Source organism: Emydura macquarii, unplaced genomic scaffold, assembly GCF_026122565.2.
Source record: "Emydura macquarii macquarii isolate MOO-44397 ecotype Brisbane River unplaced genomic scaffold, CSIRO-AGI_Emac_v2 contig_3517, whole genome shotgun sequence".
NCBI lineage: Eukaryota > Metazoa > Chordata > Testudines > Chelidae > Emydura > Emydura macquarii.
Window position 1 is genome coordinate 4,445,903 of NW_027133654.1, and position 26,685 is coordinate 4,472,587.

A 26,685-nucleotide genomic window follows, 5' to 3' on the forward strand; every position below is an offset into this window, starting at 1 on the left:
CCAAATGATCTTAGGTTGCCCTTGCATTCTCCACCAGTCTGTTATCTGCCCACACTAGAGCACTCCACCTTTACCCCAGTCTGTAGGGTGGACAGGAAACTCCATGAGTTTCTCCTTGAACAGTTTCCACCAGACTGCTCCATTGTAAGGTAGGCAGGATTTCGGTCCTGGCTTGCAGATTTTAGGATATCTGCTGGAGATCAGAAGTGTCTTTCTAGAGATCCTGTACTCAGCCTAGCTCCCAATGTTTCATCACCCAATCCTTTCAAACGGGGTTTCCCTGCTGACCTTCCTCCTGTAATCCCTGCTAAACAGGGTTCAACAACACAGTGGGGCTCTGTGCAAAAGTTAATACAGAATCAGGTAGTATTAATTTTTGAGCATTTCACTTCTATTTTATTTTGTGTAGAGGGGAGGCTAAATATAGTATATGCAGGACACTAATTCCTCTCCAGTGCTGATGCCCTGGTTACTCCTGTATCCCTGATCATGTTGAGTAGTCTACACAGATCCAGAGACAAAGCAGCAGAAGGAGCTGACATTCCCCCATCCCTCTTCTATGGGCAAGGATTGATGTATGTGTAGGGTCCTTTGTGTGTTGATTGAGAAGTGGCTAATCTCTGGGCCACAGAAGATAATGAAAAATTGGTATCTTAGTGTTCTTATTGAATATGTACAAGTACAGACTTTGAGAGTTATTTACAGATGACCCTGTTCCTCTTTGTGGAGCATCACTCTTATATGGTCTGTTTCAAAGAGAACTTTCCAAGGCTTTGGAAACCCATCCTTCTGCGTAAATTAGAATTCCCTCATAGTTAATGTGTCCAAGGATAAAATTACAAAAAGCTATCAGTCTGGCAGCTTCAGAGTATAAGTTTTAACACCACCTGATATCAGGAAGAAATGTCCCCTAGCCACCTCAGTATAGTATTGCATAATTAGGTGCCTTTCGCTGTTGCATCTGTTGAATTATTCTCGTCGTAATATTGAAGGCCAAATGGACTGTTTTTCTGCAGTATGGCATTTCTCATCTTCCTAGAAACTTCCTGGAATCATTTGATAGAAAAAAATCCTTTTTAAGTATACCTTATGTGGAGACATGCCACGTATATAAAGTACTATTGAAACAATCTGGCCCAACATTCTTTTTTATGAGGGGATTTCTCATGGATAGCCAATGAAACTCAGAGGCAACAAATTTTAAACTAGTAACTTTTTCACACAAAGAACAATTAGCCCAAGGAACTTACCCCCTCAAGATTAAGGCCAAGAGCTTAACAGGATTTTTTAAAAGATTGGATATTTATTTAGATAACAAGAATATCCAGAGTTCTTATAGTACGGATTAAAAAAGCCAAACAAGATTTTTGAAACAGTTATAAGCCCTCATACTTTAGGGCATAAGCCAAGCTCTAACTAATCAGAATTAGGAAGAAACTTTCTTTGTGGATAGTTTATTCCATAACTGCCCTCTGGAGGGATTTCTTGCACCTTCCCCTGAAGCATTTAGTACTGGTTGCTATCAGAGGCACAATATTGGATTAGAAGGACTGCTGGGTCCTGAGCTAGAATTCTCTTTGGAGCCCTTCAAAATAACGCTTGTTATAGTGCTGAAGGATCATAACTGAAAGATGCAAGATGCGCTCTGTTCCTGCATCCTCCTCTTCCTGGCTTGACTATGCTGTCTCTACAACCCATGCTGGCTTGGAATGCCATGGGCTGGATCTGTCTTTTGATTATTGCTTACTAGTGGAGAGCACTAAATGTGGGAGTAGAGAGCTAGCCCACACCCAACAGTCTCTGCTTGCTGGTACCTGCAGATTGAATTCTAACTTTCATTGGGTTGAAATTTCCTGGACTCTTACTTCGAGAGAAAAAGACTCTCTTGCTTGACCAATATCTGGAAGGTCTTCAATTAATTTTTGATTGTTGAGGGAACTTATGGCTAAGCATTTCTGACCAAAATATTTTCTTTTTGAAACCTATAGTTTTGAACTCCTCTGATCCTGATACTTCCACATTTTAGCACTTGACCACAAATTTTCCTCGGAATTGAGACTAGCAGATTGTGCCAATATGGAAAAAAATTTCATTTAGCAGACTTTAATAAAAAATCTCATAAACTAATAGCTCTTTTAAAAAGTTAAAACAAATTATTTAAACTAGAGGGGAAATCATATAGTAATGTAACAGAGATCAAAACCTGATAGCAATTTTTTACTTTGAGTGAATAGAGAACCTATAAATAATATGAGCAGAAGTCAAGATGATCCTTGTCACTTAATAGTGAGAATAACATTGAAAACTTAGCTCTGTATGTGAAATTGACAGTAAAATACCAGACAGCAAGGTTGTGGACGCATATCTTTGCATGCACAAAAACCTACGTTTGGGTACCTTACTACCAGCTATGCATGTGTATATTTAGGCTTTTGTCTAAGGAATGCGAATTTTGTGGGCATGTTAAAGGAGACCATTAGGTAGAGATTTTTTTTAAAGAGTAATGACAAAAATATGTAAGTAAATAAGTCATCAGCTCTGTTTCACATACAGGAGGTAACAGATTATAAAATGTAGTGTTTTTCTTCTGCCCCTTTCAGTTTATTCCGTGTGTACTTTGGAAAGTAGCATAGTTTTTTAATTAGTGTTGTTGTAGCTGTGTTGGTCCTAGGATATTAGAGAGGCAGGATGGGTGAAGGAAGTGAAGAAGAGCTCTCTCTGTCTGTGTAAGTTCAAAAACTTGTCTCTCTCACCAACAGTAGTTGGTCCAGTAAAAGATATTACCTCACCCAACTTGTCTCTCTAGTTTTGCATTTGTCAGAAGAGGTATGTTTTGAAGGCTTTGTGATGAATGAATGTAAAATTGTAGGATTAGGGGGGATTTAAAATATCACAGGAAGGTGTGGGTTAATGTGATTGACTGTCAATCATATTGATTGGCTTTTGGACCAATTAAAGCAAATTATACATTAAAGTTATTTTTCCCCTCAAATAATTTACATAAAATTAAATTTGACTGTAAAAGTTGTCATCTTCCTTGCACAGTTGGTGCAAACATCAGTTTGAATTTTGAACTGTTAGTGTAAGCACAAAAAGATCCATTTATACCAAGTGCATTTGTATAGCATTATATATAGAGACTCAACCATTTGGTCTTTGCACTGTATTTCTGTGTGCATGTGTCACAGGGCATGCCTCCCTCTTATGATATGTTGTGGCTCTGCAGTGTACTCAGCACCCCCTGGGTCTTTTCAAACAATTGCCCAGAGCAGGCTAGTTCAAACTCGGTTTGCAGCAGGGTGGATTGATTTAAATTAAGGCGATTTAAATCACCAAGAGAAAATCATTGATTTAAATCAAGTTTCCCACTGATACTTCTTCACATATTTCTTAAACAATGGTGCAAAATCTGATCACTAAAACATGTTAACTTACTACTCAATACAGCATATATCTAGGAGGATATACTTTATGTAATTTTTTAGATAACTTGATTTTTATATATTTAGGAAATAGTACATAATACTCATTACCTTTGTCAAGCTGCAGATGCAGCAGCAGTACATTAGGAATAGTAAGAACTAAATTACACACACAAACACAATAGCACTTATATTTTATTAAACTAAATCTTAAATGTTACGTAAATGTTTCACTTTTGCAATTGCAGCAGTCTCCTGAGTTGCCGGCTGATGGCTGTCCTTAAACTCTTTTTTTTAAATTGTCAAATGTTTAACAGACAAGACAAGTCATCACAACACTAAACGTACGCTGTCCTTAGAACTTCTACAATTAGCTCTCTTCTTCCCCACTCCCACTGTCATTTTTATTCATAGACTGAAACATAAATATGAGTTTTCCTGCTTTTTCAACTCCCAGTCGATTTCTTAGCTTTGAGTGAATAATACCAAACGATGAAAATATTCTCTCTGTGCCTGCAGGAAGCTACTGCTCTACCAGGTGGAGTGTAGCCTGATCGTAAGGATTCAACCATGTCAATGAAGTGTTTATTGTTAACAGTGCGAAAAGAAGAATTTGTGGCATAAATGAATCGAGCAATCTTTTCATCTATGGTGTCTTGCTGGTATTTGCTGATCCTTACTACAAACCCATCCATGGTGGTGGTTTTACTGGATGATTGAAATCTTTTGCTTGCTACTTATACTTTGTTGTCTGACATAGGTTTAGTTGCAGCACTGCTGCTAAAAGTACCAACGGATGACTCTCTGAAGTTGTTACAGATAGACAGTCACAGTCAAAGTCTCTTATGCTTAAATGGGATCCTGAAACAAAATTCAAAAATGAATTTGAATAGTCGTTCTTCTTAGTTCTTCTCACTCTGTTATTCAGTTAATCATTTACATTTTTTTCAGCAAGGATGCAGATCCAATTCCAAACTACCAAAAAAGCTAAGAGTGACTGCACTTAGAGTGCACTTAATTTTGGAGTAAGTCCCATAGAACTCACTGGCACTTCTGTTTTTTGAGAAAACAAGTATAGGATGGGGTTCCCTTGGGAAATCTGAGTTATGCTGAAGTAAAATAGGGAATAAATTTATGGCATTCACCATTATGGTCTGTGGCCATGATGTTCCAAAATAAAGGGCATGTATTATGTAATATAAGAAAATAACACACAGTGGCAACTGGCAACTCTAGATTTCTCTTACTGCAGCTTTCTGTACCGTATACTTGAGTGATAGATTCTAAACCTAGTTACCTAATTAAACAAGCTGTAAGGATTAGCTAAGCTAAGCTTTTTTTCTAGCAACATCCAACATAGCAAACAGCTTGGGAATTTACTTGTTAAATCACACTTATAGTAAAAGGCATAGAGAGAGTCTTGAGGAATGATGCATTGCAAAGTGAATTATTTATGTTACTAACCAGTTGATTCTTCAGACATATCCACATCTTCATCAACATCATTTTCTCCCAATAAGCAGTTTTCATTATAATGTTTCATTCTTGCAACTAGGCCCTGCATCTCCTTCTTGCACTGCTTACACTTGACATGTTTTTCTTTTTTCCCCAGGGAAGGGATTTCTTCAAAATATTCCAAGATAGGGTCTCTCTTACTCCCAGAAGCCATGACAGTTTTTCTGTGGCAAAAGTGTGGAGGAATATAGGAAGCTGTGTGTGTACTGAATAATGACTTCCCTTTTTCTTTCCGGTCCACTCCACTGTTCCTTTCTACTCTGCCTCCGTCCTTTGTCTCTCTGTCTTTGTAAGACAGTGTCTTAACTAACTCCTCTGCCTTGCTTGGCCCAGCTCCACCGCCACATAAGCACAGAACAGCACCAATCCTATCCAGCCTGTGTCTTTCTTTGCACATGTGACTTTAGTCTGCTGAGAAACAGAAACTGAAAGCCCAGAACTTTCAAGAAGCAAGAGCTGGTAGTTAGGCTGGACAGACTAGAGCCATTAATTCATTTTATGTAGGTTTTGTGTAGGTTTAGCATGTTTGGGATGAGATTTAATTGTAACTGTTGTTTTTAAACGAGAGAGAAATTTAGTATTTTGATTTTTTTTTAAATAAAAAAAATGATTTAAATAAAAACCATTTTTTGTATTTAAAAAAAAAAAATTTTTTTTAAATCCACCCTGGTTTGCAGGATCTGATTTATTCACACTTCCCACATATACCAATTTACATGGTTCTATTAATTCACTCATTCTACAAACATAACTCAACTTGTTTAGTCTCTTTAATTCATGCCCACTCTGGGTACATGTAAAAGTCCTGGTCAGTTTCCTCCCCTGTTCAGAAGGCCGCAGCCCTCCTCTCAGACCTGGGTTGTACTTCAGACAATCCCTCTTGAGCTCTCCTTGAAGCTGACAGTAGACTTTAGGTCAGCTGTAGAGCTCAGGCAGTTTCTCCTCAAGCTGGCCCTTTTCCCAATTAGTCCTTTTGCCCTCAGGCTGAGGGGGTTCTGCAGGCAGACCTTCCTCTGTTGCTGTCTTCTCCCTATTATTAACTCAGGGCCCTGCAGAGGAGCTTCCTTACTCCCTGCAGTGTCTGCAAGAATCTGCCCTGCTATGAAGGAGGAGGCAGTATTTATACTGACCTTTCCTCCTATCTCATTCCTTATTGGCTGGGTGAGAGAGGAACCCTGCCCTACCCCTCTGCAAGGCTCCAGGCCCTTAAAGCAACAGTGACAAGAATCATTCTCCAATCACTGTTCTTTCCTGGGGCCACTTTGTCTCTAGTTGCATGCCCCTTATGTCTCGCTATATCTCTTTATTGGACCCTTAAAGGGTCATGCTATGTGGCAGAGTGGGCTGACCTAGGCAGTAGTGCCTATACAGTTTGTTTATGTATCAAAAGGGAGAGGAAATTTTGCACAGTGGTGCGCTTGGATGAACATGAACTCCAGTGTTTCCTTTAATTATTGTAGAAAAGTATAGTACACATGAAAGGGGCTAGGTTAATAGTTTGAGACCAAAATCAACTATTTACCCACAAAATTGGTGCGTGTGGACAGTGATAGTGCAAGATTGATATGTTACCCTATAAAGTGCCTTATCTTGAACAGGAAGGGGCACCTTTAGAAATAAAAAGTAGCTCATTCTTCATGATTTATATGGTTTTTGGCCAGTGCTGAGATTATGAACTGGGATGCCTGTTGTTATAACTTCCACACCACACTCTATTCTCTGGGAAATAATTTTCACATGGGCTATTAAATAGTCATCAGATGGTAGAATATTACAGCTGCTACTGATACCGCCTGCATTTGAACCAGTGACCTAGCAGTGAAAAGTTCCATATGCCTTTGGCAACCCATCCATTGCCCATTCAAAAAACGGGGCTTTCAGCTGGCTGCATGATTATTTCTGTCTTCGGCTGCAGGTGTCCCTCTCCCTTGAGAAGCAGCAGCTAAGGTGTATCTGCTCTGGTGAGAGGGCGGGCCATCCTTGCTGCATTCTTCTCCTGCCAGAATCAAGTAGTGTTGGTGGCAGTCCCCTCAGAGTAGTGCATCTTGTAGTTAACATCCCAGAAAGATATATGAGGCAGTTCATCCTTCTCGGAGTTATTAATTCAGTTTGTCTGAAGACACAGGCAGATGTCACTGCATCCGTTACACTCACAGCTTGTTGTCAGGCTTTTCTTTGCAACCATAAGGGCTAGAAAGGTTTGTGAATTTCTCACTCTTTGCTGCTGTTTAAGAGTATAGGAGAGACACTTCCCTACCCTGATAAATGGAATTTTTGTCATGTGTTAGAGTGAACTCCACTTCTAATTTACTGTCAAATTATAATCCAATTTGCACAGCCCTGTCAGGAAGTAAGAAGGAGCCATAAGGATCTTCCTTATTCCTTTGTTCCACCTACTTGGGTCTCAATTAGCTGCACAGGGAGGAGAGTAGCCTCCACAGGGCTGCTGTGTACCTCTGTAGGAGGATGTAGGGAATAGCTCCACCTTTTCAATGTGCCAGCTAGTGTAGCTGTGCTGGTACAGCAGGGGAAGTACCTGTCACCAGGTTTAGAATACAGGTTACTTCTGCTGTGGAGTAGTTGGAATCTAGGAGGCAGATTGTGATACTGAGTCACAGGCTGCTCCTGGGGCTTATAGCAAAGCCATGACTGAGGCCATAGATTGGGGTTTGGATGAGGTCTAGCTGGTTGAGGTGCATCTAGGTAAGACTGAGATAATGTTTTTACGCTAGAGGAAGCAACTGAAAGAATTGGCAACGGTTATTTCAGCTCCCTTGATTAGAGGAGTATACCCATCACTTAGAACACTGGTTTACAACCTATTGGTTTCCCAAAGTTCAGTTCTAGTGGCCCGGTAGTAGTAGTGCCCAAGACTGCATTTTCTGTCTGTAATTGGCTCTGATGTGGACTTTGCTACAGTGATCTCTGCCTTTGTCGCCTCAAGTTAGATTTTTGTAATGCATTCTATATTGAGCTGTAACTGCATACCACATGGAGACTTCATGTGGTGTGGAATGCAACACATCGTGTTTAACAGTATGTTGTGCAGGGAGCATATTACACCATTGACTTGCACTGACTTCCATTTTGTTTGTATTACATAATTCAAGATACACTTTTTTGCCTTATAAAGCACTAATTGATTTGGGACCTGAGGGAAAGACTGAGTCCTGGTCTACACTTACCTGGAGATTCGGCGGCAGTCGACAGGAGTTACGCAAACTACGCAGAGTAGTTTGCGTAACTCCCATTGACTATTGTGCTTCCCTTCTGCGCGCTGTCTTCACTGCACTGCATCTCCCATCGATACAGCACCATGCTACTTGAGGGGATGGTTTTACTCAGTCGACTTCCTGATCGATTGAGCAGGTCTACACTGACCGCTCAGTCGATCCAGAAAGATCGTTCTGGCGTCATCGTCAGTATAGACATACCCTGAATCTCTCTTTGTGTGATACCTTGGTAATTAATGTAGCTGAGTTCAGTCTCCTGGCAAACAGAAAGGGGCTATTGGCAAGGCCCTTGTCTGTGAAAATTTTTCCCCTCTTGGTCCAACAGAGCCTCAGTTTGTTGACCTCCACAGCATCCTGCAAAATCTACCTATTGTTCCAGGGTTTTGAAAAGGGGAGATGGTTTAGGAGCAATGGGATTAAGTGAGGTGAACTTTTGCTAGGTCTTCCGTTCGGAGGAGTGGTTTTTTTACATCAAGATAGTTGACACTAGGATTATACTGTGAGTTAGCTAACTCGAGGAGACAAGGCATACAAGTTGTCTTTACCTCATTGTAACTCTCAGTGCCAGGCAGCCAGGCTCCCAGGTGGGAGCTTGGCGTGGTGCTGATAGGCGATGTAAGTAACGCGGTGTCTACAGAGTCACTGTGTCTCCCTAACTACATTGACCTAAGCTCTACACCTCTCATAGAGGTGGAGTTACTAGGTTAATGTAGTGAAGAACTGGACTTTCATCAGTGGGAGCAATGCTGTAGTGTAGACACCTTACAGAGTTAGGTAGACATAAGGCAGCTTATGTCAACCTATTCTGTAGTATAGACCTGCCCTCAGCTATATCTATGTAAATCCTAATGGAGTCATCTTGAGCTAACTGTCCCAGTGTAAAAGCACACCTATTCCTTGCAGTGAAGACATACCTTATTTAATCCTGAGTAGGTGAGAAGATCACCTTTTTACACTCCCATTAACTAGCTTTATTTGCAGAACGCTTTAATACACTGGCATCATTACTGATGCAAGTGAATGAAGACACCAGCAAAACTACTTTTTGAGGCGTGTGTGTCCCCACTCTCTCCCCGGGTTGAATACCAAATATTGGTTATCCATATTTGGTTTTGCATGTGATCTGTTGCATACTGGATAAACGTTTTCCTTAAAAGTGATGAAGGGTGCAATTTTAATTTTAGGCTGATGCTTTAACCACATTAATTTTAATAATGGGTCTTGTGAGGTTATAGCCCAGTACTTCATGTTGAACAACCTATTCCAACTTCCTGATGTGTAAGTGTGCAAAAGTGTTTTTGTTTTCTTTTGAATGACCTGTCCAAAAATTTCTGAAAAAAGAATCACCCACTTTAATAAAACGAAAGATAGATCTTCAAATGATGGTACCTATGTGTATTCCAAACATGGGGGTGCACAAGTGCGCCATGCGCTGAAGCCGGGACGTTTTCTTAGTGGTGTCTGTTGAACCACATGTCCGTTGTGCATCCTCTTGCAGCTGAGGGTATAATAGACCATATGGGTTGACACCTCTCCAGTTCCGTCTTATCGCCATATATTCTGAGTCAGAACCCCTGTTCCTTCATGCTCTTAGTCTTGTTTCTTGTAGATAGTTGTATATAGTAGTTAGTCAGTGATGGTTTACACTGTTTGAGGTATGCTTCCTCCCCTCCCCCGGGGACTATGTTCTGCTTTCCAGGGTTTAAAAATGTCTGTCTTGCCTGTGCTCGTTCTTTGTGAGCGATGAGCACCAGTAGTGTCTTTATTGCCTCAGTGAGGCTCACATCATGGCTCGTTGCTCAATTTGTAAATCTTTCCCATCCCAGTCCCACTCCTTTTCTGAAAATATCTAATGGAGAAAGCAATGAGACTGCATGCTTACTCAGATCCGGGAACATCAGATGCATTGATGCAACGTCCATCACTGGCAGTACTCACAGTCAAAGAAAAGCCCACGCATTAACTAAAAAGCTATCTAATGGGCATAAAAGTAGGTCCCTGTCGTGGGCTTCCTCTAAGTGCAGTGTTTCCTCCCCGAGCCAGATCATCACACTGGTGCTCCAGCTTCCCCGGGTGGAGTATAAAGCTAAGCGCAAACAGGATCCAGCAGTACCAATAGTTATCCTAGTACTCACCTGCCCACAACAGTCCCTGGCCTGCGTACCACCCATCCCTCCACAATCTCCACGCAGTCCAGACCAGCCAGCCCCGCAGACACCACATGGGTCTTCTGGCATCTCCAAGAGCACTCCTCAGACTCCCGGACATTCAGAGCCCCTTCTCTTGGTGGAGGAGCTGGTATTCCCCTACCCATTCTCTCCACTCCTTTCCAGACCCCCACTTGCCTGCGAGGTCCCCACTTTGGCAGACAAACTGCTTCTATTCCTGCCAGACAGGCCCCTCCTGGCACCGCACCTCAGCCCGTCGGTTCCATCACTACCAGAGCCATTTTCAGAGTTGGATGTCTTCTCTAAGCTGGAACCCTCCTTCTCCCCAATGTCTTGGTGCAGCTCGGACTCACGTTCCCAGCTGCTTTTATCCACCAGCATGTGACCCAGCAACGAGGGTCTGGTACCAGTACACTTGGGGCTCACCACACCCCCAGGACTCATCCTCTTGGCTGCACTGGGTGCCTGGGACCCCTGCTGCCAGCGATATCCACTCTTCCAAGTCTCTCACCACTCTGCCCATGCTCCTCTGCCAGCACCGTAGGCTCCAAGGAAGAGGCAGACGTAGAGCCGGTCCCTATGGTCACTTCCGTCTCACCGGATGAGGGCCTCATTGTCCCGCCCTATCTTCCCCAGATGATCACAAGCAGTATCAGGACTTGTTGCAGTCCGTGGCAGCGGACCTGGGCATACCACTGGAGGAGGTTCAGGACCAGCAACCTCAGCTCCTGGACATCCTCCAACCTCAGGGACCTTCTAGGGTGGGCACTCTCTATCAATGACACCATCTTTCAACCAACACAGGCAGTGTGGCACACCCCTGCCTCGTGCCCCACACCAATGTGGGCAGAGCCAGAGGTATTTTGACCCAGCTAAGGAGGTGAACTTCCTCCTCCCCCCTCCCCCAGCTCTCTTGTGCACACAGCAGCGGAACGGACATGCCAGCACATAGGTCGACCCCTCCAGACTGGGGAGCTAAGCAATTGGACCTATTGGGGGGGAAAAGTTTACTCCTCAGTGAAGCAGCCATTTAGGAGTGCAAATTACCAGGCTGTGCTAGCCAAGTACGATTTTAATAACTATGCGGCTAGTGGAGTTCCAGGATAAGCTGACACCACACCAGCAACAGCAGTTTCAGGCACTGGTGGACGAAGGGTGCCTGGTTGCCAAGGTGGGCTTCCAAGCAGTGGTTGACATGGCCAACACATCCTCTTGCTCCCTCGCAACTGCAGTCGTCATGCGCTGGGACTCATGACTCCAGTCGCCTGGCTTTCCTCAGGAGGTCCAAGCTACTATCGAGGACCTACCCTTTGATGAAGACAAGTTGTTTTATGCGAAGACAGACAAGTCCATTCACTCTTTGAAGGACTCCAAAGCCACATTAGGATCCTTAGGCATCTACACCCTGGTTCTGTGTTACAGGCAGCCACGACAGCAGTTCCATTTTCGTCAGTATACTCCCTACCCAGCCTACTACCAGCAGCAAAGGAAGCCCCGTGCAGGCAACACAAGTCCCAGTGACAGCGATCCATGGCCACCTCCTTGAACTTCTCCCACCCACACTCAAAGTCCCAGTTTTGACACATCTGTTGAGAACTGTGAACCTTCCCTGTTGCTACCCCTGGCACCCCATGTCATCTTTGGAGACTGTCTTGTCTTGTTTGCCCACAATTGGGGCAAGATCACCATGGACCATTTGGTACTGGAGATCATCTATCACGGATACTCCATAGAATTTCTTTTCTTTTTTCCCCCAAACCAGCCCTTCTCACCCCTTCCCCATCTCTAGGGCACCTTTTCAATCCATGCACTCTCCAAGAAGCAGATGTTCTTCTTTCAAAGGCATAATAGAGCATGTGGCACCTCCCTATATGGGGAGAGGTTTCTACTTTCTATACTACTTCATTCTGAAGAAGGGCAGAAGACGCCGCCCCATTCTCAACCTTCGGCTCCTAAACGCTTTTATCAGAAAATCCAAATGCTGTGTGGTGACACTGGCATTTATTATCCCATCTCTCCCCCGGGAGGCTGATTCATGGCTCTCGACATGAAGGATGACTTCTTCCATGTTGACATTCATCCAGCCCACTGGAAATTTTTCCACTTTGGAGGCCAGAATTATTGTCCCCCAGGTGGTTCTGGCCTCCCTCACTGGTGGACTGACCCTGCCAAGGTCAAGGTCAGTACTTCTTTCACCCCTCCCAACCCACAGGCCACCATCACAACATACACCTACCTCACAGGTTGGGGAGCCCATCTGCACCATCACACAGCCCAGAGTGTCTGGATGCCACGAGAGGCCAGAAGACATATGTTAAACATGCTAGAACTGAAGGCAGTCTATCTTGCGTGCCAGGTGTTTCTTCCTCTCATTTGGTCCCACCACATTCAACTACTCTCCAACAACGTTGCTGTGGTGGTGTACATCAACAAACAGCGGTGCCAAGTCTCCCTCCCTCTGTTCCAAGTCCATCCGTCTTTGATCCAGTGCATCAAACCCCACATGATGCTCCAAGCCACGTACCTTTCAGGCACTCAGCATTACCTCGCTGACGCTCTCGGCAGGACTCTCTACCTCAACCACGAGTAGGAATTGCACAATGACACACTCTGATACCTCTTCCACAAATGGGGTACCCTGCGCTGGATCTCTTCACCACTTGTGAGAACTTCAAGTTGCCCCTTTATTGTTTCAAGGGAGCCATAGGAGAGGAATCTCAGGGTGATGCTCTTCTCCTCCCCAGTACTGGCAACCTCTGCTATGCCTTTCTACTTCTTCTCCTTCCACAAGTGCTATACAAGATTCACCAGGACTGAGCTACCGTAATACTCATAGCCCCATTCTGGTCCTGTCAGTTTTGATTTACAGACCTTCTCAGACTCTCCACCCACACACCACTCTGCCTCCGAACACTCTCAGATCTCCTCACACAAGAGATCTCCTCCTCTCCATCCTCTGTGCTGCAGACTGGACTATGCAACAGTAAGAGAGTCACTGGAGAGGCACCGATCCACATGGCCTATAATACCCTGGCTGTGAGCATGAGGGGACACACGTGCAGGTCAGTGGGGACTGCTAAGAAAACCTTCCAGCGCATGCACACCCCGAACTTTGGAATACAAATAGTTACAGATAAGTAACCTCTTCAGTGGTGTTAGTACTGTCATTCTGTTTGTGAGTACATGAACAGAGAGCTGCAAGAGATGTAGGGGATTTAGAGACTTGGCAAGGAGAAGGTTTTGAGGGGACAAAGGGACTCCTCTTCTGTCTACGAAGAAAAGAATGGAGAGTCACAGTACTAGAAGCATTGGAGAGGAGACTGTTTAAGGATTTGGAGGCTGCAGTGAGGTCTAGTAGCAAAAGCTCTGGCAGCATTACAGCTGATTCAGAATAAGAGTTGGGAGATAGTTTGGTGTAGTGAAAAAAGCCAAAGAGATGTCAACAGAAGTTGAATTCCCAGGAGGATTTTCATTCCCAATTCTGGGAGATATGAATGCACATCCTCAGACTCTCTCCTGATCTCAGAATTTGTTAGAAATAGTACTGAGTGCCAAAGTTAATGTGATGCTCTTTTGTCTCTTCTTCCTCCTTTGTCTTGATATTTTCGTTTTCCTATCTTTTTAATAAGGTGACAATCTTTCCATATTATTACTTCTGTAATTAAGCTTACAGTAAACATGATTCCATTTAAGTCCCCACATAAAGAGCTCTATATCAGTATGTGGTAACTCATGTTTTTTTCCTGGGTCAAACAAAATAAAGGGCCAAAAGCTATGTTCAGTACCAAAGCATTTGTATGAAATTGAGCAAACTTAGGAACAAAAATCTAAATATTATGATTTAAAAACAGCAAACTAAAATTGTATGCGGTAGTAAAAAGAGTCAATAATTTAGAATTTATATTTAGACAGCCCTGCCTCAAGTATGTCTAATATCCAGCCCATTGATATGTCTGATGCTTTGTCATATTAATAGAATTACAGTTGGAGACTCCAAAAACTTTTTTTTTGGCACAGGTATTATATTATTATAGTAGCACCTAGAGGCCCCAGCCGAGATTGAAGAGCCATTGTGCTAGGCACAAACACATGATCAGAGACAGTTCATGCTTCAAAGAGGTTACACTGTAAATAGACATGAGACAGGTATTAATATCCTCATTTTACAGATGGAAACTAAAGTACAGAAAAGATTAAAAGTCTTGTCCATGTCACACAGGGAATCTTTTGCAGATCTGAGAATTGAACCCAGATCTCCTTGAGTCTTAGTTCAGAGTCTTTACCAAAAAATCTGTCCTTTCAAGCCAGATAATGTGTTCAAATAAGGAGAAATATTTCCCATTACAGAAGGGCCATTCTGACTTTGACCAAGAGAAAATCAATTTAAGTTGATAGAGAAGACTGAGCACCCCAGAAATCTGCAGATCCTTATATTAACTTAACACTTGGTTACATTAGTCTTACATTGTTCGTTGTTATTATTTATTTATATATGCTGCCATGTTGTTGGTATTGTCATATGTATGACAAGACTTGGTTTAGATCCCATGCTGGAGTTGCACAAAAACCCCAATCAAATGGAGTTTTATTGTGATGAAGATGCTGGGAAGAACTTTCACAATAAGGACTGGTAAACACTCTGTTAGACACAATGGCCCTAACTTTCCTAAGCTATGTAAGCAGTACATAACATATACTATTTCATGCATTCATATTTATTTATTAATATATCCACACAATGTGTGTGTTTGTATTTAGCCTGTGTGCCTTATTGACTGGCATACCGTAGAGTATGTTATGGTACCTATAATTTTAAATCTTTTAAAAATATTTAAAACCTTTAAAACTCCCTCACTATATTGTTTGAGTTTTGTGATATTCATATATGTTTGTGTATTTACACATATTTGCTTTATTATTACCAGATATTTTAGAAATTTAAAAACATCCTCCTGTCTTTTATTTTCTGCTTCTAGAGGCTGAAGCTTCCACTCTGGGGGGGCTGCGGGTTTCTTTAGTTGGTTGCTGTAATTTAAATAAGGGAGTTGCTTACAACCCAGTTCTTCTCACCAGCTCGTTGGTATTGTTTGGTTGTTGGAATACAGTTATGTTAATGCTCCATTTATGGGAGTGCTCCGTTGTCTGCCTTTACAGCACAAATGCATCTTTCCTGATGTGCAAGGGTGGGGCCTTTTATATTGCTGAAGCTTTGCGATGACTATTGGTTGGTTGATTTTGTTTGGTTGTTTTTTATTTTTATTTTTAAGATTGTGATTGTCTGCTGCCAAGATTCTTGTTTGTTCCTTTTGTATTAGAATTTGAACAGCAATGCAAGAAATATGACATTCATATGCATGCATATATAGCCAAATTTCTACAGTGCTTACTGGATTGCCACAGCCACAGTTTTCTCTAAGAACATCTGCTTCACAGCATTCAGTTCCTTTCTCTTCATCTTCATGACTGAGTTTGAGGTTTTGAAACAGGAATTTATGGCCTTCATAAAACAGATTCCCCTCTTTCCTTGCAACTTCTGGAACATGCTTTTGCTTTCAAAGATTTCATGCCAGGGATATAAATCTGGTACTTCTGCTATTTCCAAAATATGAATATTCTTGGCGTTTGTTTGGTTTTCTAGATTTTCCAATCTGCGATCTACCTGATCCTAACTACACTCTTTTTAACTGTAACTATCTCTGCTGACATTTCCTTATGCTTCTTGGCATTTTCCTTCACCTATTACAGTTTGTTCTCCACATTACCTACTTGACCATCCAAGTTGCTCAGCTTTACAACGAGGGTTTCAAACATCCCCTCCAGAGAAGTCCTGACAGACTGTTGTAGAGTCTGTTTTCGTATGTAGAAAATCCATTGATGCACCAAGAAAGCCATCATGTCCGGTGGGTGATATGAGACTCCAAACTAGTCCAAGCCTGTGGGTTGCTTCACAGTCGCCTGCACCGTAATTGGACAGACTTTGGAAGAGTCCTTGTTTCTCCTTTTCAGGCATGCTTTTCCTCTTTCAGATATCATTAAGGAGTCTGCCATTGGGTTTTGAAAACTTTCTCTCCAATAAAGTTTGGTTCCTGTCTTGCTTCTGCAGCAGCTTGGCCCCACTCTCAACCCGTATCTGATACTTTTGTTCCCATAACTTTTTTCTCTTTAAAATTACTGTAACCATGAGCTTGAAATTTGCTAGGATTTGTAAGTTAGAGCAGCACTGGAGTGCTGTGAGAGCACTTAAAATATTGAAAGCTAAATACTAGATAGCTCTAGGTCACGATTGTCAAGGAATTCTCCAGTATATGGGCCAAGTCCTGATCCCAGTGAATTCAGTGGGAGTTTTCCTGTTAATTTTTTGGGTCAAGTATTTGACTACATGGGAGAGATTGGAGAGGAAAAGAATTTGTAAAGTAGCTATTCAGTTATATTTCAGTTTAATAACTTTGGTGGTTTTAATTACATTAGCAAAGTAGACCATTTGAAGTTTGTTGTATAATTAATATATTAATTAATACAAAACCTGTAGTCTTTTTAAGGATGGAAGTATCTGTTTAGTAGAGTCCTCTGTATTCTTGATGTGTATTGAATTTAGTAAATATATTTTGGGTTAATTGATAACATAATACATCAACACTCTTGGAGTTTTAATATTTTTATGATGGCATAGGCATGTATGCATGCAATGGGCCATATCTATTCCTGGTGCAAGTCTGTTGACGTCAGTGCAGTTGTGCTAGGGATGAATTTGGCTCACTTTTTGGAAGTCACATGGCAGCTAATAAATAATTGTGATTCGATTTCTACCAAAGGCATTTGGCTGATAACAGTAAAATGTTGTTTGATCCCTTTCAAGAGAGAAAAGTGGCTGTGTTAAATGAATATTTTTTCCTGTGCAATTATATTAAAAAATAGACTAATATAGATGTTAATATAGACTTTCTTATTTGTACTATATATTAAAAACAGAAGTTGAATCGAAGGCTGATAGCTGTATCTCTTCATATGCAGTTTTTAAAATATCCAAAAATATTTGTTCTTGTTTTCAAGTTTTAACTGATTAGACAGACAGATCATACAACCTATGATTTTTAAGAACTCCATGGATAGCATGGATCTATTATAGGTTGTATATGGAGGAATTGGGACAGTCCCAAAATCCATAAGAACATGCCTTAGAAAATGTTTAGAGGTTAAAACCCAATATTTCAAAAATAGCCTCTATAATTTTGACCCCCATCTCTAGATACTGAGCACCAGATTTTCAGAGGTGCTAAACACCCCATAGTTGTCACTGATTGAAAAGAACAGGAATTGTGTGCTCAGTACCTCTGGAAAATCTGGCCCTATGTTTCTAAAGTCACACCTGAAATTATAGAGACTTCATGTGAAATTTGGTGTGGGGGGTGCATATAAAATATGCTTAGCTATTTTATTTTTGAAGATCTTTAGCTAGGAATAACAAGGTCATAAATTGGATATTTTTTAAACCCTCATTTAAGATCTGTTGCACAAAATCTGCTTTAATGGCAATCCTTTCAAAATAGAATTGATCCATTTACATCGCTGTTGTGAGGCAATCAGATGTAACAGAGTACAGATCTTTATATGGTAGCCAGACTTAGAAAGCTAGCCACTTGTAAAACTTATATCTTGAAAAATGAAATTTAGGAAAGTTTTCTCTATATTGAGAAGAATGGGTTTGAGGTGGAAGCATAGGTATTTTAGCTAGGGGACTACATGAAGGATTTGAAATTTGAATAATTAAAGCTTAAAACATTAAACAATTTCTGTAGAATACAGTACAACTTCAATTCTCACAGATGTTGATGGAATTTTTTTTTCTAAACCAAGTCATTTTTTAATCTTCCATTGCTGAAAAAGCATCTTAGTGTCATTATATTCTATATGTGCTTTGCTCTATTCTTCTTTAACTGATAATACTAATATAACACTGAGGCAATTTCACATAAACGGAGCCTGCTGTTTCCAGCCTCTAATGCATCCACAATATTATCAGTATATGTGGTTTGGAACTGAAAAGCTTATGAAGTATCTTTTATTAACTCTACAATTTTTTAAACCTTTCAAGAGATGACACGAATAAGGAGGAAGATGAAGATGAAGAAGAAGCAGAGGAGGAGGAGGAGGAGGAGGAAGAGGAGGAGGAGGAGGAGGAGGAGGAGGAAGAAGACAACAATGACAACAATGAGGAAGAAGAGTTTGAATGCTATCCACCAGGCATGAAAGTCCAAGTGCGGTATGGACGAGGGAAAAATCAAAAAATGTATGAAGCTAGTATTAAAGATTCTGATGTCGAAGGTGGAGAAGTCCTTTACTTGGTGCACTACTGTGGATGGAATGTGAGGTAACTTAAGTTTTAGCTAGTGATTACTTCCTTAAAATACTTCTAAAATACACTTGTGTATTTTAAAAACTAACTGCATATTGAATTCCGTACTCTTAACTTTCAGTACTGGTATTCTGTGAAGGTCATTGTACTGTATGAAATTATTTATAATTTTAATATATATAAATGCAGTACTTAGTGACTTACAGCCTAGGAAAAATCTTCTTAAGGTGACTTGTCCAAGGAAAACCTCACTCCTGCCTCAGTTTTCTTTTTAAACACCACCAAACAACAAAGGAAATGGCAGTTAGCCCAGTTCTTTGATAAATTTCTTCTCTGCCCCTGTTCCGTCATTTTTACTGGATACCATATTTGAGTAATCATACACTTGGCTAAATGTGTATATGCACTCCTCAATGTGCAGCACAGAGTGCAAAAGCAGTTTGGTGGCATTGATGGCAAAAAGAGATAGGAGGCCAATTTTCATTTGGAAAAAGATGTATTTTTTGCTGGACATCCATACTTGAGAAATGATATTTCACTTTCAGCTGCAGGTTAGACATATCAATCACTGTGCACCCAGGATTCTTAATTGCACATCAGTTGGCAGTGAATAATTGCACTTCACTTGTTCAAACCTGTTTTTGCTGTTTGCCCCAGGCTTCTGAACAACAGGACTCTTCTTAGCCTGGTGGCTTACTATGCCATTCTTAGTTTTTTGGAACCATACCTTTAGTTTGTTCTTAATACAGTATTATTGAAAAACTGTTGAGGCATAACACATTTTTGGAGTAAATCCTGTAGTAGAAACTTTAGTAGGAGTAAGATACAAGATACTTTGAAAAGGTAAAAAATCCTAAAGCTTCTTGAAGTCTTTTAAGCCAATTATCAAGTCTTCTGCTTTTATGCCATTTCAGCATATCATTTTCTGCTTACTTTTCTCAGGCTGCCATCTTTTTAAACTTTGTTTTGCTCAGTATGCAATTAGCAGGGCCTTAGAAGCAAGGTATTTGAGGCAAATCTAACTTTCTTCATGGAAACTCTTATGAATCTCTTATCACCTTCACCTATCATCTGGACTTGCATTACTTTAGCACCTCTGGCCAAGAGGACAGAACAGAGATTTCTTTGGACCGTATACAGTGCTGGCCGGATCAGCTGGCAAAAGTCACAATTATAAAACAGGCCACTTTTCTCCCTCTCTTGATTCTACCAGTTTGCATCTGATTTCACTGAATGCATCATCCAAGCCACTGCTGACCTTGGGAATTACTGGTCATTATTGAGCTTCTGATTTCAGGGTTGGTTTTTTTGTTTGTTTGTTTGTTTTTTGCAGTATTTTTAGCACATATGGTGTACTGGAATGGCCTAGTTATTTTTTACATAAAAAAAAGTCTTCAGGAAATATCAAGTAGGCATGTCAGAGAAACAAGGCTATAGGAGCCATTCCTTAAATGTAAGTATACTTGGGGGGAAACACAGCCCAGTTTGAGGTTTAGATAGGATTTGGAGCACTACTAGTATTTCAATTATTGCCATGGAGGACTTGCCTTAGGAAACCAGACTGGTGAAATTTGCACCCCTGGCCTTTGACAGTTACTGCATATACTTCAAAAGCGGGTTGCATTTTAAAAGTCCTTTTGAGGTGTCTTCATTGTTTTTGAATTCAAAGGAAAATCTTAGGAGGAGCTTTATGAATAAATTCTCTGCCTCTTCAAAGTAAATGTTATCAAACATGCTACCAGGTGAAAGAGTCGGAGGGGTTTACTCAAGCTGCACTACTTCTTAAATCTGGAAAAAAAGTCGGAAGTTTAAATCCAGCCTTCCTCTTGCAGACCTCAACAGCTTCATTGTTAAAGGAGAAGTCAAGATTGTGCATTTGTGCGCTATGAATGAATTTTAAGCAAATGCATAGATTGATGTCAAAGGGATTCTTCAAATCACTAGGATATATTAAATAATGAGGACACTTTCTGTTAACTGTTGTGCCTTGGTGGAGGTGGGGGGGTCAATGGTTATTTCAGTGCTTTGAAGTCTTCATTTGCTACTCTTTGGTCTTTTCTGCCATCAGGACTGCATATGTGCTCCTTCCTGGAATGCTGGCTAATCAAAGACAGTCGTTTTTGGAAGGGTTGAGAGATTATATACTTCACCAAAAAGTGTTTAATCATTTTAGGCATTCAGAAATGTTTTCTAACCCCTTACAATTGCTATTTAGCTACTGGAATTTATAAGGACTCTATCGCACAGGCTAGTTAGTTTAATTCAAATGAGATAGTGGGAAATGTTGGATTAGACAGTCAATGGCTATCAGGACAGGTGAGTCTAATGCACTCCATGTCTACAGACAGCATTTGTCACGACTGTGACATGCCTCCACTTAAGGCAGCATCTTGGAATTTGTGTTGTCAAGACATGCAGTCTACCACATATTCAACTAGACAACTGGCTTAGAGTAAATTCCAGACTTGAAAAATAGTTGTTTTCTTTGGCGTTCCTTGGTATTCTATTTCTCCAGGAAAGTTCATCTTAGCTTTGTCTCTCTCTCTCTCTGTCTGTGTGTGTGTGTACGTATTTTCATTTTCAGTTAAGTCTTGGTTTTTACTCAATTTTTAGGTAGAACAAGTAATTTAAAAAACTTAGCCCATGTAGTAAGTTTGAGTCTTTTTCCTCTATTCTAATCACTATACCATGTACTACCTATTCCTCAAACCAAAATCAGTCTAATCAAGAATTCTTCAAAACTGATGGTGTTTACTTAGAAGTTCTCATTCCAAGAGGATATTATCCTTCCTTCAGTCCATGCTATATATCAGTGTATTGGAAATAAGAGTAATATTCGCTGTTCAGATATTCAGAATATTTATTTTTCATTACACTTTTTTGCAGAACCATTTAGTGATACTAAACATAGTAAAACATTAATATAAGAAAGTTAACAATTAGGAAAGCCTTGAAACTGAGTAATATTCAACATTTTTTAGCTGTACTTTATCTTGTGGAGGAAGAGATCACCATTATTACCTGTATGGATAAAAGCAATGCTACTGTATATCAGGGAATCTGAGTTGGGTCTCAGAACAGGAAGCTAACTGTCTTTATTGGAAGAAAGCGGTAATGATACTAGTACTAGATGCATGTTCTCTCTTGTTAGAAAGAAGATTGTTTTACTCCATATTTTCTAATATTAACTAGAAAGCTGAGGAGAGAGAACAATCCTAATATTCTTTTTGCCCCTGGGTAACTTGGGAAACTTAGGTTTACTTTACATTAGACTTTAGACTGGATAGCTAAAGCTAATCCAAGCAGACTTAAAGTCTTGTGAGATTTCAGTGCTTGGAACTTTAGATTTTGATAACATCTATGTTTGGGGCAAAGGCCAATATATTTAATCATTCTCCTAAATTCATGTATCAAAGCCATAAAAACCTGAGGGGATGTATCTTTTTGGAAGCAACAGTCCTAGGGAAGAAGTTTACTCTATATTCAGTTTGAAGGTTGAAAGGGGAGATAGAACTAACCTAGTGGAATCAATGAGAATGAGATGTTCTCAATCATAAAATTGCAAACCTGCTACGATGTTGGTCTGATGAAAAGTGAAAAATTCTCAGTTGGAAAAGACATTTCTCATGAGATGTTTGCTTTCTGGAATTGCGAATATATAGTTTTATAAATTAATTATAGTGCCAGATGTGTTGAAGTGTTTGGGATCCCCTTTGTGGTTTGAAGGGTCACTTGCTGACAATTTGCACAATTTCTATGGATCTAAGACTTCCTTGGAACTTGCAATGCAAGTCTTTCTGTAGAGGGGTGCTGGTTGTTCCTCCCCCTCCGCCTCACTCACTCACTGTCTATTGGCAAGGGGAATTAGCCAATCAGCCAAGTAGCAGTCTATTGCCCCGGCCCTCAGGCAGGGCAGGGTGTGCAAGCAGTCAATTGCCCCAAGCCTTCAGGCAGGCCAGGACGTGCGAGCAGTCTATTGCCCCCTGGTCCTCAGGCAGGGTGGGGCAAGCCAGCAGCCTAAAGCCCCAAGCCCTCGGGCAGGGCTGAGTGAGCCAGCAGTCTATTGCCTGAGTCCTCGGGCAGAACGGGGCAAACAAACAGTTGATAGCCCTGGCCCTCAGGTAGGGCTTGGCCAGACAACAAGTTGTGGCCCACTGAGGCTTCACAGGCCAGAGTGAGGCTGTCACCCCAGGGTCGGAGTTGCAAGGGGGGAGAGGGATGTGGGCCCTCTCGACTCCACCACGTCCTAGCCCAGGGCCCTAAAGTGGCACAGCACTCTGCCACTGGGTCAGCGGGGCTCCAGCCAAAATTCACTGACCTGGCTGCATGCAACAACACAACCGAACAATAGTCTGGTTCCCCTAGGTTCCTTCCTACCCCCCTTCCTTGCAGTACCTAGCCTCAGAATCACCGTTGCTGACTTAATTGACTAGATCATATTTCCCTAGTTCACTTATGAGAATGTCATGTTTTGTGTCGTGTCAGGTGCCTTACTAAAAAATAGATCATGTCCACGAGGCCAGTCACCCTGTCAAAGATGGAAATTAGTTTGGTTTGGCATGATTTGTTCTTGACAAATCCATGTTGGCTATACTTACCACCTTCTTATCCTTTAGCTGATTACAAATTGATTGTTTATTAATTTGTTCCAGTATCTTTCCAGGAATCAAAGTTAGGCTGACTGGTCTGTAATTCCTCAAGTTCTTTTCGTTCCGCTTTTAAAGATAGGTTACTATGTTTACCCTTCTCCAGTCCTCTGTGACCTTCCCTATCCTTCATGACTTCTCAAAGATAATCACTAATAGTTCTGAGGTTGCTTCAGCTAGTTATAAGTATCTAGGGTGAATTTCACCAGGCCCTGCCACCTTGAAAACATCTAACTTATCTACATATTCTTTAACCTGTTCTTTTCCTATTTTGGATCATGTTCCTTCCCCCTTGTTGTTAATATTCTGTTATTCTGTTATCTGGTCACAGTTTACCTTTTTAGTGAAGATTGAAGCAAAATAGGAATTAAACACCTCAGCCCTCTTTGTCATCCGTAAATAGCTCTCCTTCCCCCCATGTCTTTCTCTTGCTCCTAATGTATTTATTCTTCTTACTGCCTCTTACGTCGCTTGCTAGGTGTAACTCATCTTGTGCATTAGCCTTTCTGATTTTGTTCCTGCATGCTTCTGCTATTTTTTGTACTCTGACAAATAAATACTTGTAGCATACGCTTTCAGTTGCCCATTCTGGTAGGTATTTAGTATGCATTCATTCCATCAGAGACACAGTGGCTTCTGAGGTATGTTTTCTCTAACTTCCCTGTAAGTAAGTTGTTAGGTCAGTGTTAGATTGCAAGACTTTCTCCAGTCCTCAACATTTCTGTCCATCCCAGAGAAGTCATTATTTCACAGTTCTCCAAAGGGTGAAACTTTGTGGCCCGAATCCCAAACTGGAATAAATAGGGTTATTTACCAATAACTGTTATTCTCTTGTTGGATGCATCTATCTATTTTCAAATGCCAACTACTTTCTGATCACAATTCAAGAGAGGGGAGGGGTGGCTATATTATACAGACATGTGAACAAATGAGGTCAATAGATGACCATTCATGTTAATGACTTGAATATTTCCTAATGCCAGTGTCTGTGGGGAATTATGTGCTGCACACATAATCTAAAGACAGTGGAACACCGAAGATGATGGTCCACTTTGAGAATTCCACTCACGGCATAATAACCCAGGCTTTTCTTTTATTAAAAATGCATGTTTCTTTTAACCTAGAACAGAACAACTTCTTTTCACATTCTCAACTCTTGTTCCGCTTTTCTTAGGTGAGCAAATCATTTGAAGCCCCATTTATAAAATGGGGATGGTTCAGTTGTGTGACTTTTAAAATGTTGCAACTCTATAGGACAAAATAGAAGACCCTGCAGAATCTGCAAACTCCTGAATGTCCTTTTGTACTTGTCCCTAAGGAGCATATCTTCTCAGTCCTTCAAAGGTTTACGGTTATTCTGAAATTTATTTGTTGCTGTAGGTAATGCACACAGTAGCATTTTCCATTGAAAAGCCACTTTGGGGATTTGGACACCCAGTTTCCATTTAAAATTTAGAAATAGGTGTCCAAATCCTCTAGGAGACTTTGAACATCTCAGTCGAAATGTAACTGTATTTCCTGCCTGGAATATTGAATTTAAATGACACAAGCTGATAATGGCAGCATTCCATTGTCATTCATCTGCCCGTGTTGACATACTGACTTTAGATTGATATTCAAAGTCTAACCAGACATGGCGTGTTTCAAGTTGTTGGAGACACATGCAGTGTTTAAAGTTAGTTTCTTTATGTGGATGGTTATTTTTGTTGGTGGCAGCATGTAGAATCAGTGAATAAGGCTGCAAGTGGTATAGTGATATAATCAAAATTGAAAGGAAATTTTCAGAGTACTCAATTTTCTTCTGTGAACATGTTCAATCCTAGTGCTGATTACCTTCATAAATTTAGATCTAAAAATCCCTTAGTTTTGGAGTGCAAGGTCCATTCAGAATTCTGTGTAATTTGGTTCCATCATGTTAACATGCATTGATCTAAAGAAACCTTACTTTAAACTACAGCAGTAATGAATTTGCTAATGGTCTAGCATTACTTGGGAAAGAAATTTAGACCTGTTTACCTATATCTAACCCCGTCACTAAAATTCATTTAATCAAAACCATGTCCCTGATAGTGTGGCCGCTCTCAGTACATTAAGGTTTTCTAGGGAAGAAGATGTGTGTGCATTTAACAAACAGAAAGGTCCATATGTTACACTAGATAAAAATAATATTGAACATCTTTGTGTTCCAGTCTGAAAGCACATCTCACCTCTCTCCTCTCATATCATTGTTTCTGGATGTCATTCTTTGTTTTATGAGTATAGGAAATGTGAATGGATAAAGCACTAGATTTAGCTTCTGGAATCCTCTGTTCAGATCTTGATTTAGGTCATAAATGAAAATGAATTTGATGGTCTCTTCAATCCCTACGTTGGGCGTCATCACAAAACTACCAGTTTGGCAATGGTTTTGTCAGTGGTTGCTAAAAAGTTGGCCTACGAGTGTAATAGCAGAGGCACCACTACAGGTCAAAATAGAGGTGTAATGTCAGATCTCTGTGAAAAAGCCTAGCATGAGATCTAGCTCTACACTTTTGTGCTAGCACTGCATGCTATATTTTCATGGTATTAGCATGCATATTTTCATGAGTACCAGATGAACTCCGTTTATACAGACACCCATATAGACACACTTTTCTTACTTGTTTTTAATTAACAAATTTCTTATCCGGACACCATGTAAGCAGGCCAAGGGTATTGTGTTAATAAACTAATTTTTTTATTATAAAGTTTACTTAGTGTTTTTTTAAATTGCTGTTAGTTTTCTAGACTGAGCACATTTCTATTGTGAATATTCTTAATGAGAATATTATATATGTTCAGCAGTCTTGGATTTTGTACTTCACATGTACAGATTCAGGAGGTGGGATAGATGAGGCAGTTGATGCACATATATTGCTACTATTTATAGACAATCTAACTGCCAGAACCTTCTTATCTCAGATAAAATGTTCCAAATGCAAAAATTCTTCTAAATCTCAAGGGGAGCTTTGTAGAGATAATGGTCTCTCTACAAAATCAGCTATGAGGAATTTTAGTTTTTCTTTACCAAGCAATCAGGTTTTATATTATTGTAACAATTTGTTTTTAATTAGTAAGACTGTATACTATATTGGCAAAATTTACCTTACATATCTGTACAGCAGTATATGGCTCAAATATTCTGCTTTCCCTGTGGGTATGGATTTCCCATTATTGTTTTATACAAATTCTATGCACAAAAGGAGAGCAGAATATTAACCATCCCAGCATGTCAGGAGAATTTTACCCTTTATGCTAAGAAAGTGAAGATGTGAGATTTTGCAATATTATACAGTAGAAGTATATTCATTATAGGGTTGCCAACATTGT

The 26,685-nt window shown here is 40.6% G+C and overlaps 1 protein-coding gene across 4 annotated transcripts in view; it reads left to right on the forward strand.

The window, feature by feature from the left end:
* The window catches only part of ARID4B (AT-rich interaction domain 4B), a 126,909-nt gene that overhangs the window by 84,621 nt on the left and 15,603 nt on the right, over nucleotides 1–26,685 (forward strand). For 3 of the 4 annotated variants that reach the window (XM_067535979.1, XM_067535980.1, XM_067535981.1), the window contains exon 17: nucleotides 18,431–18,706. The exons of the other annotated variant lie outside the window; for it this stretch is intronic. In XM_067535979.1, coding sequence (XP_067392080.1) covers nucleotides 18,431–18,706 — 276 coding nt within the window. The remainder of the gene's footprint in view (nucleotides 1–18,430; nucleotides 18,707–26,685) is intronic. 4 annotated transcript variants of the gene reach the window in all.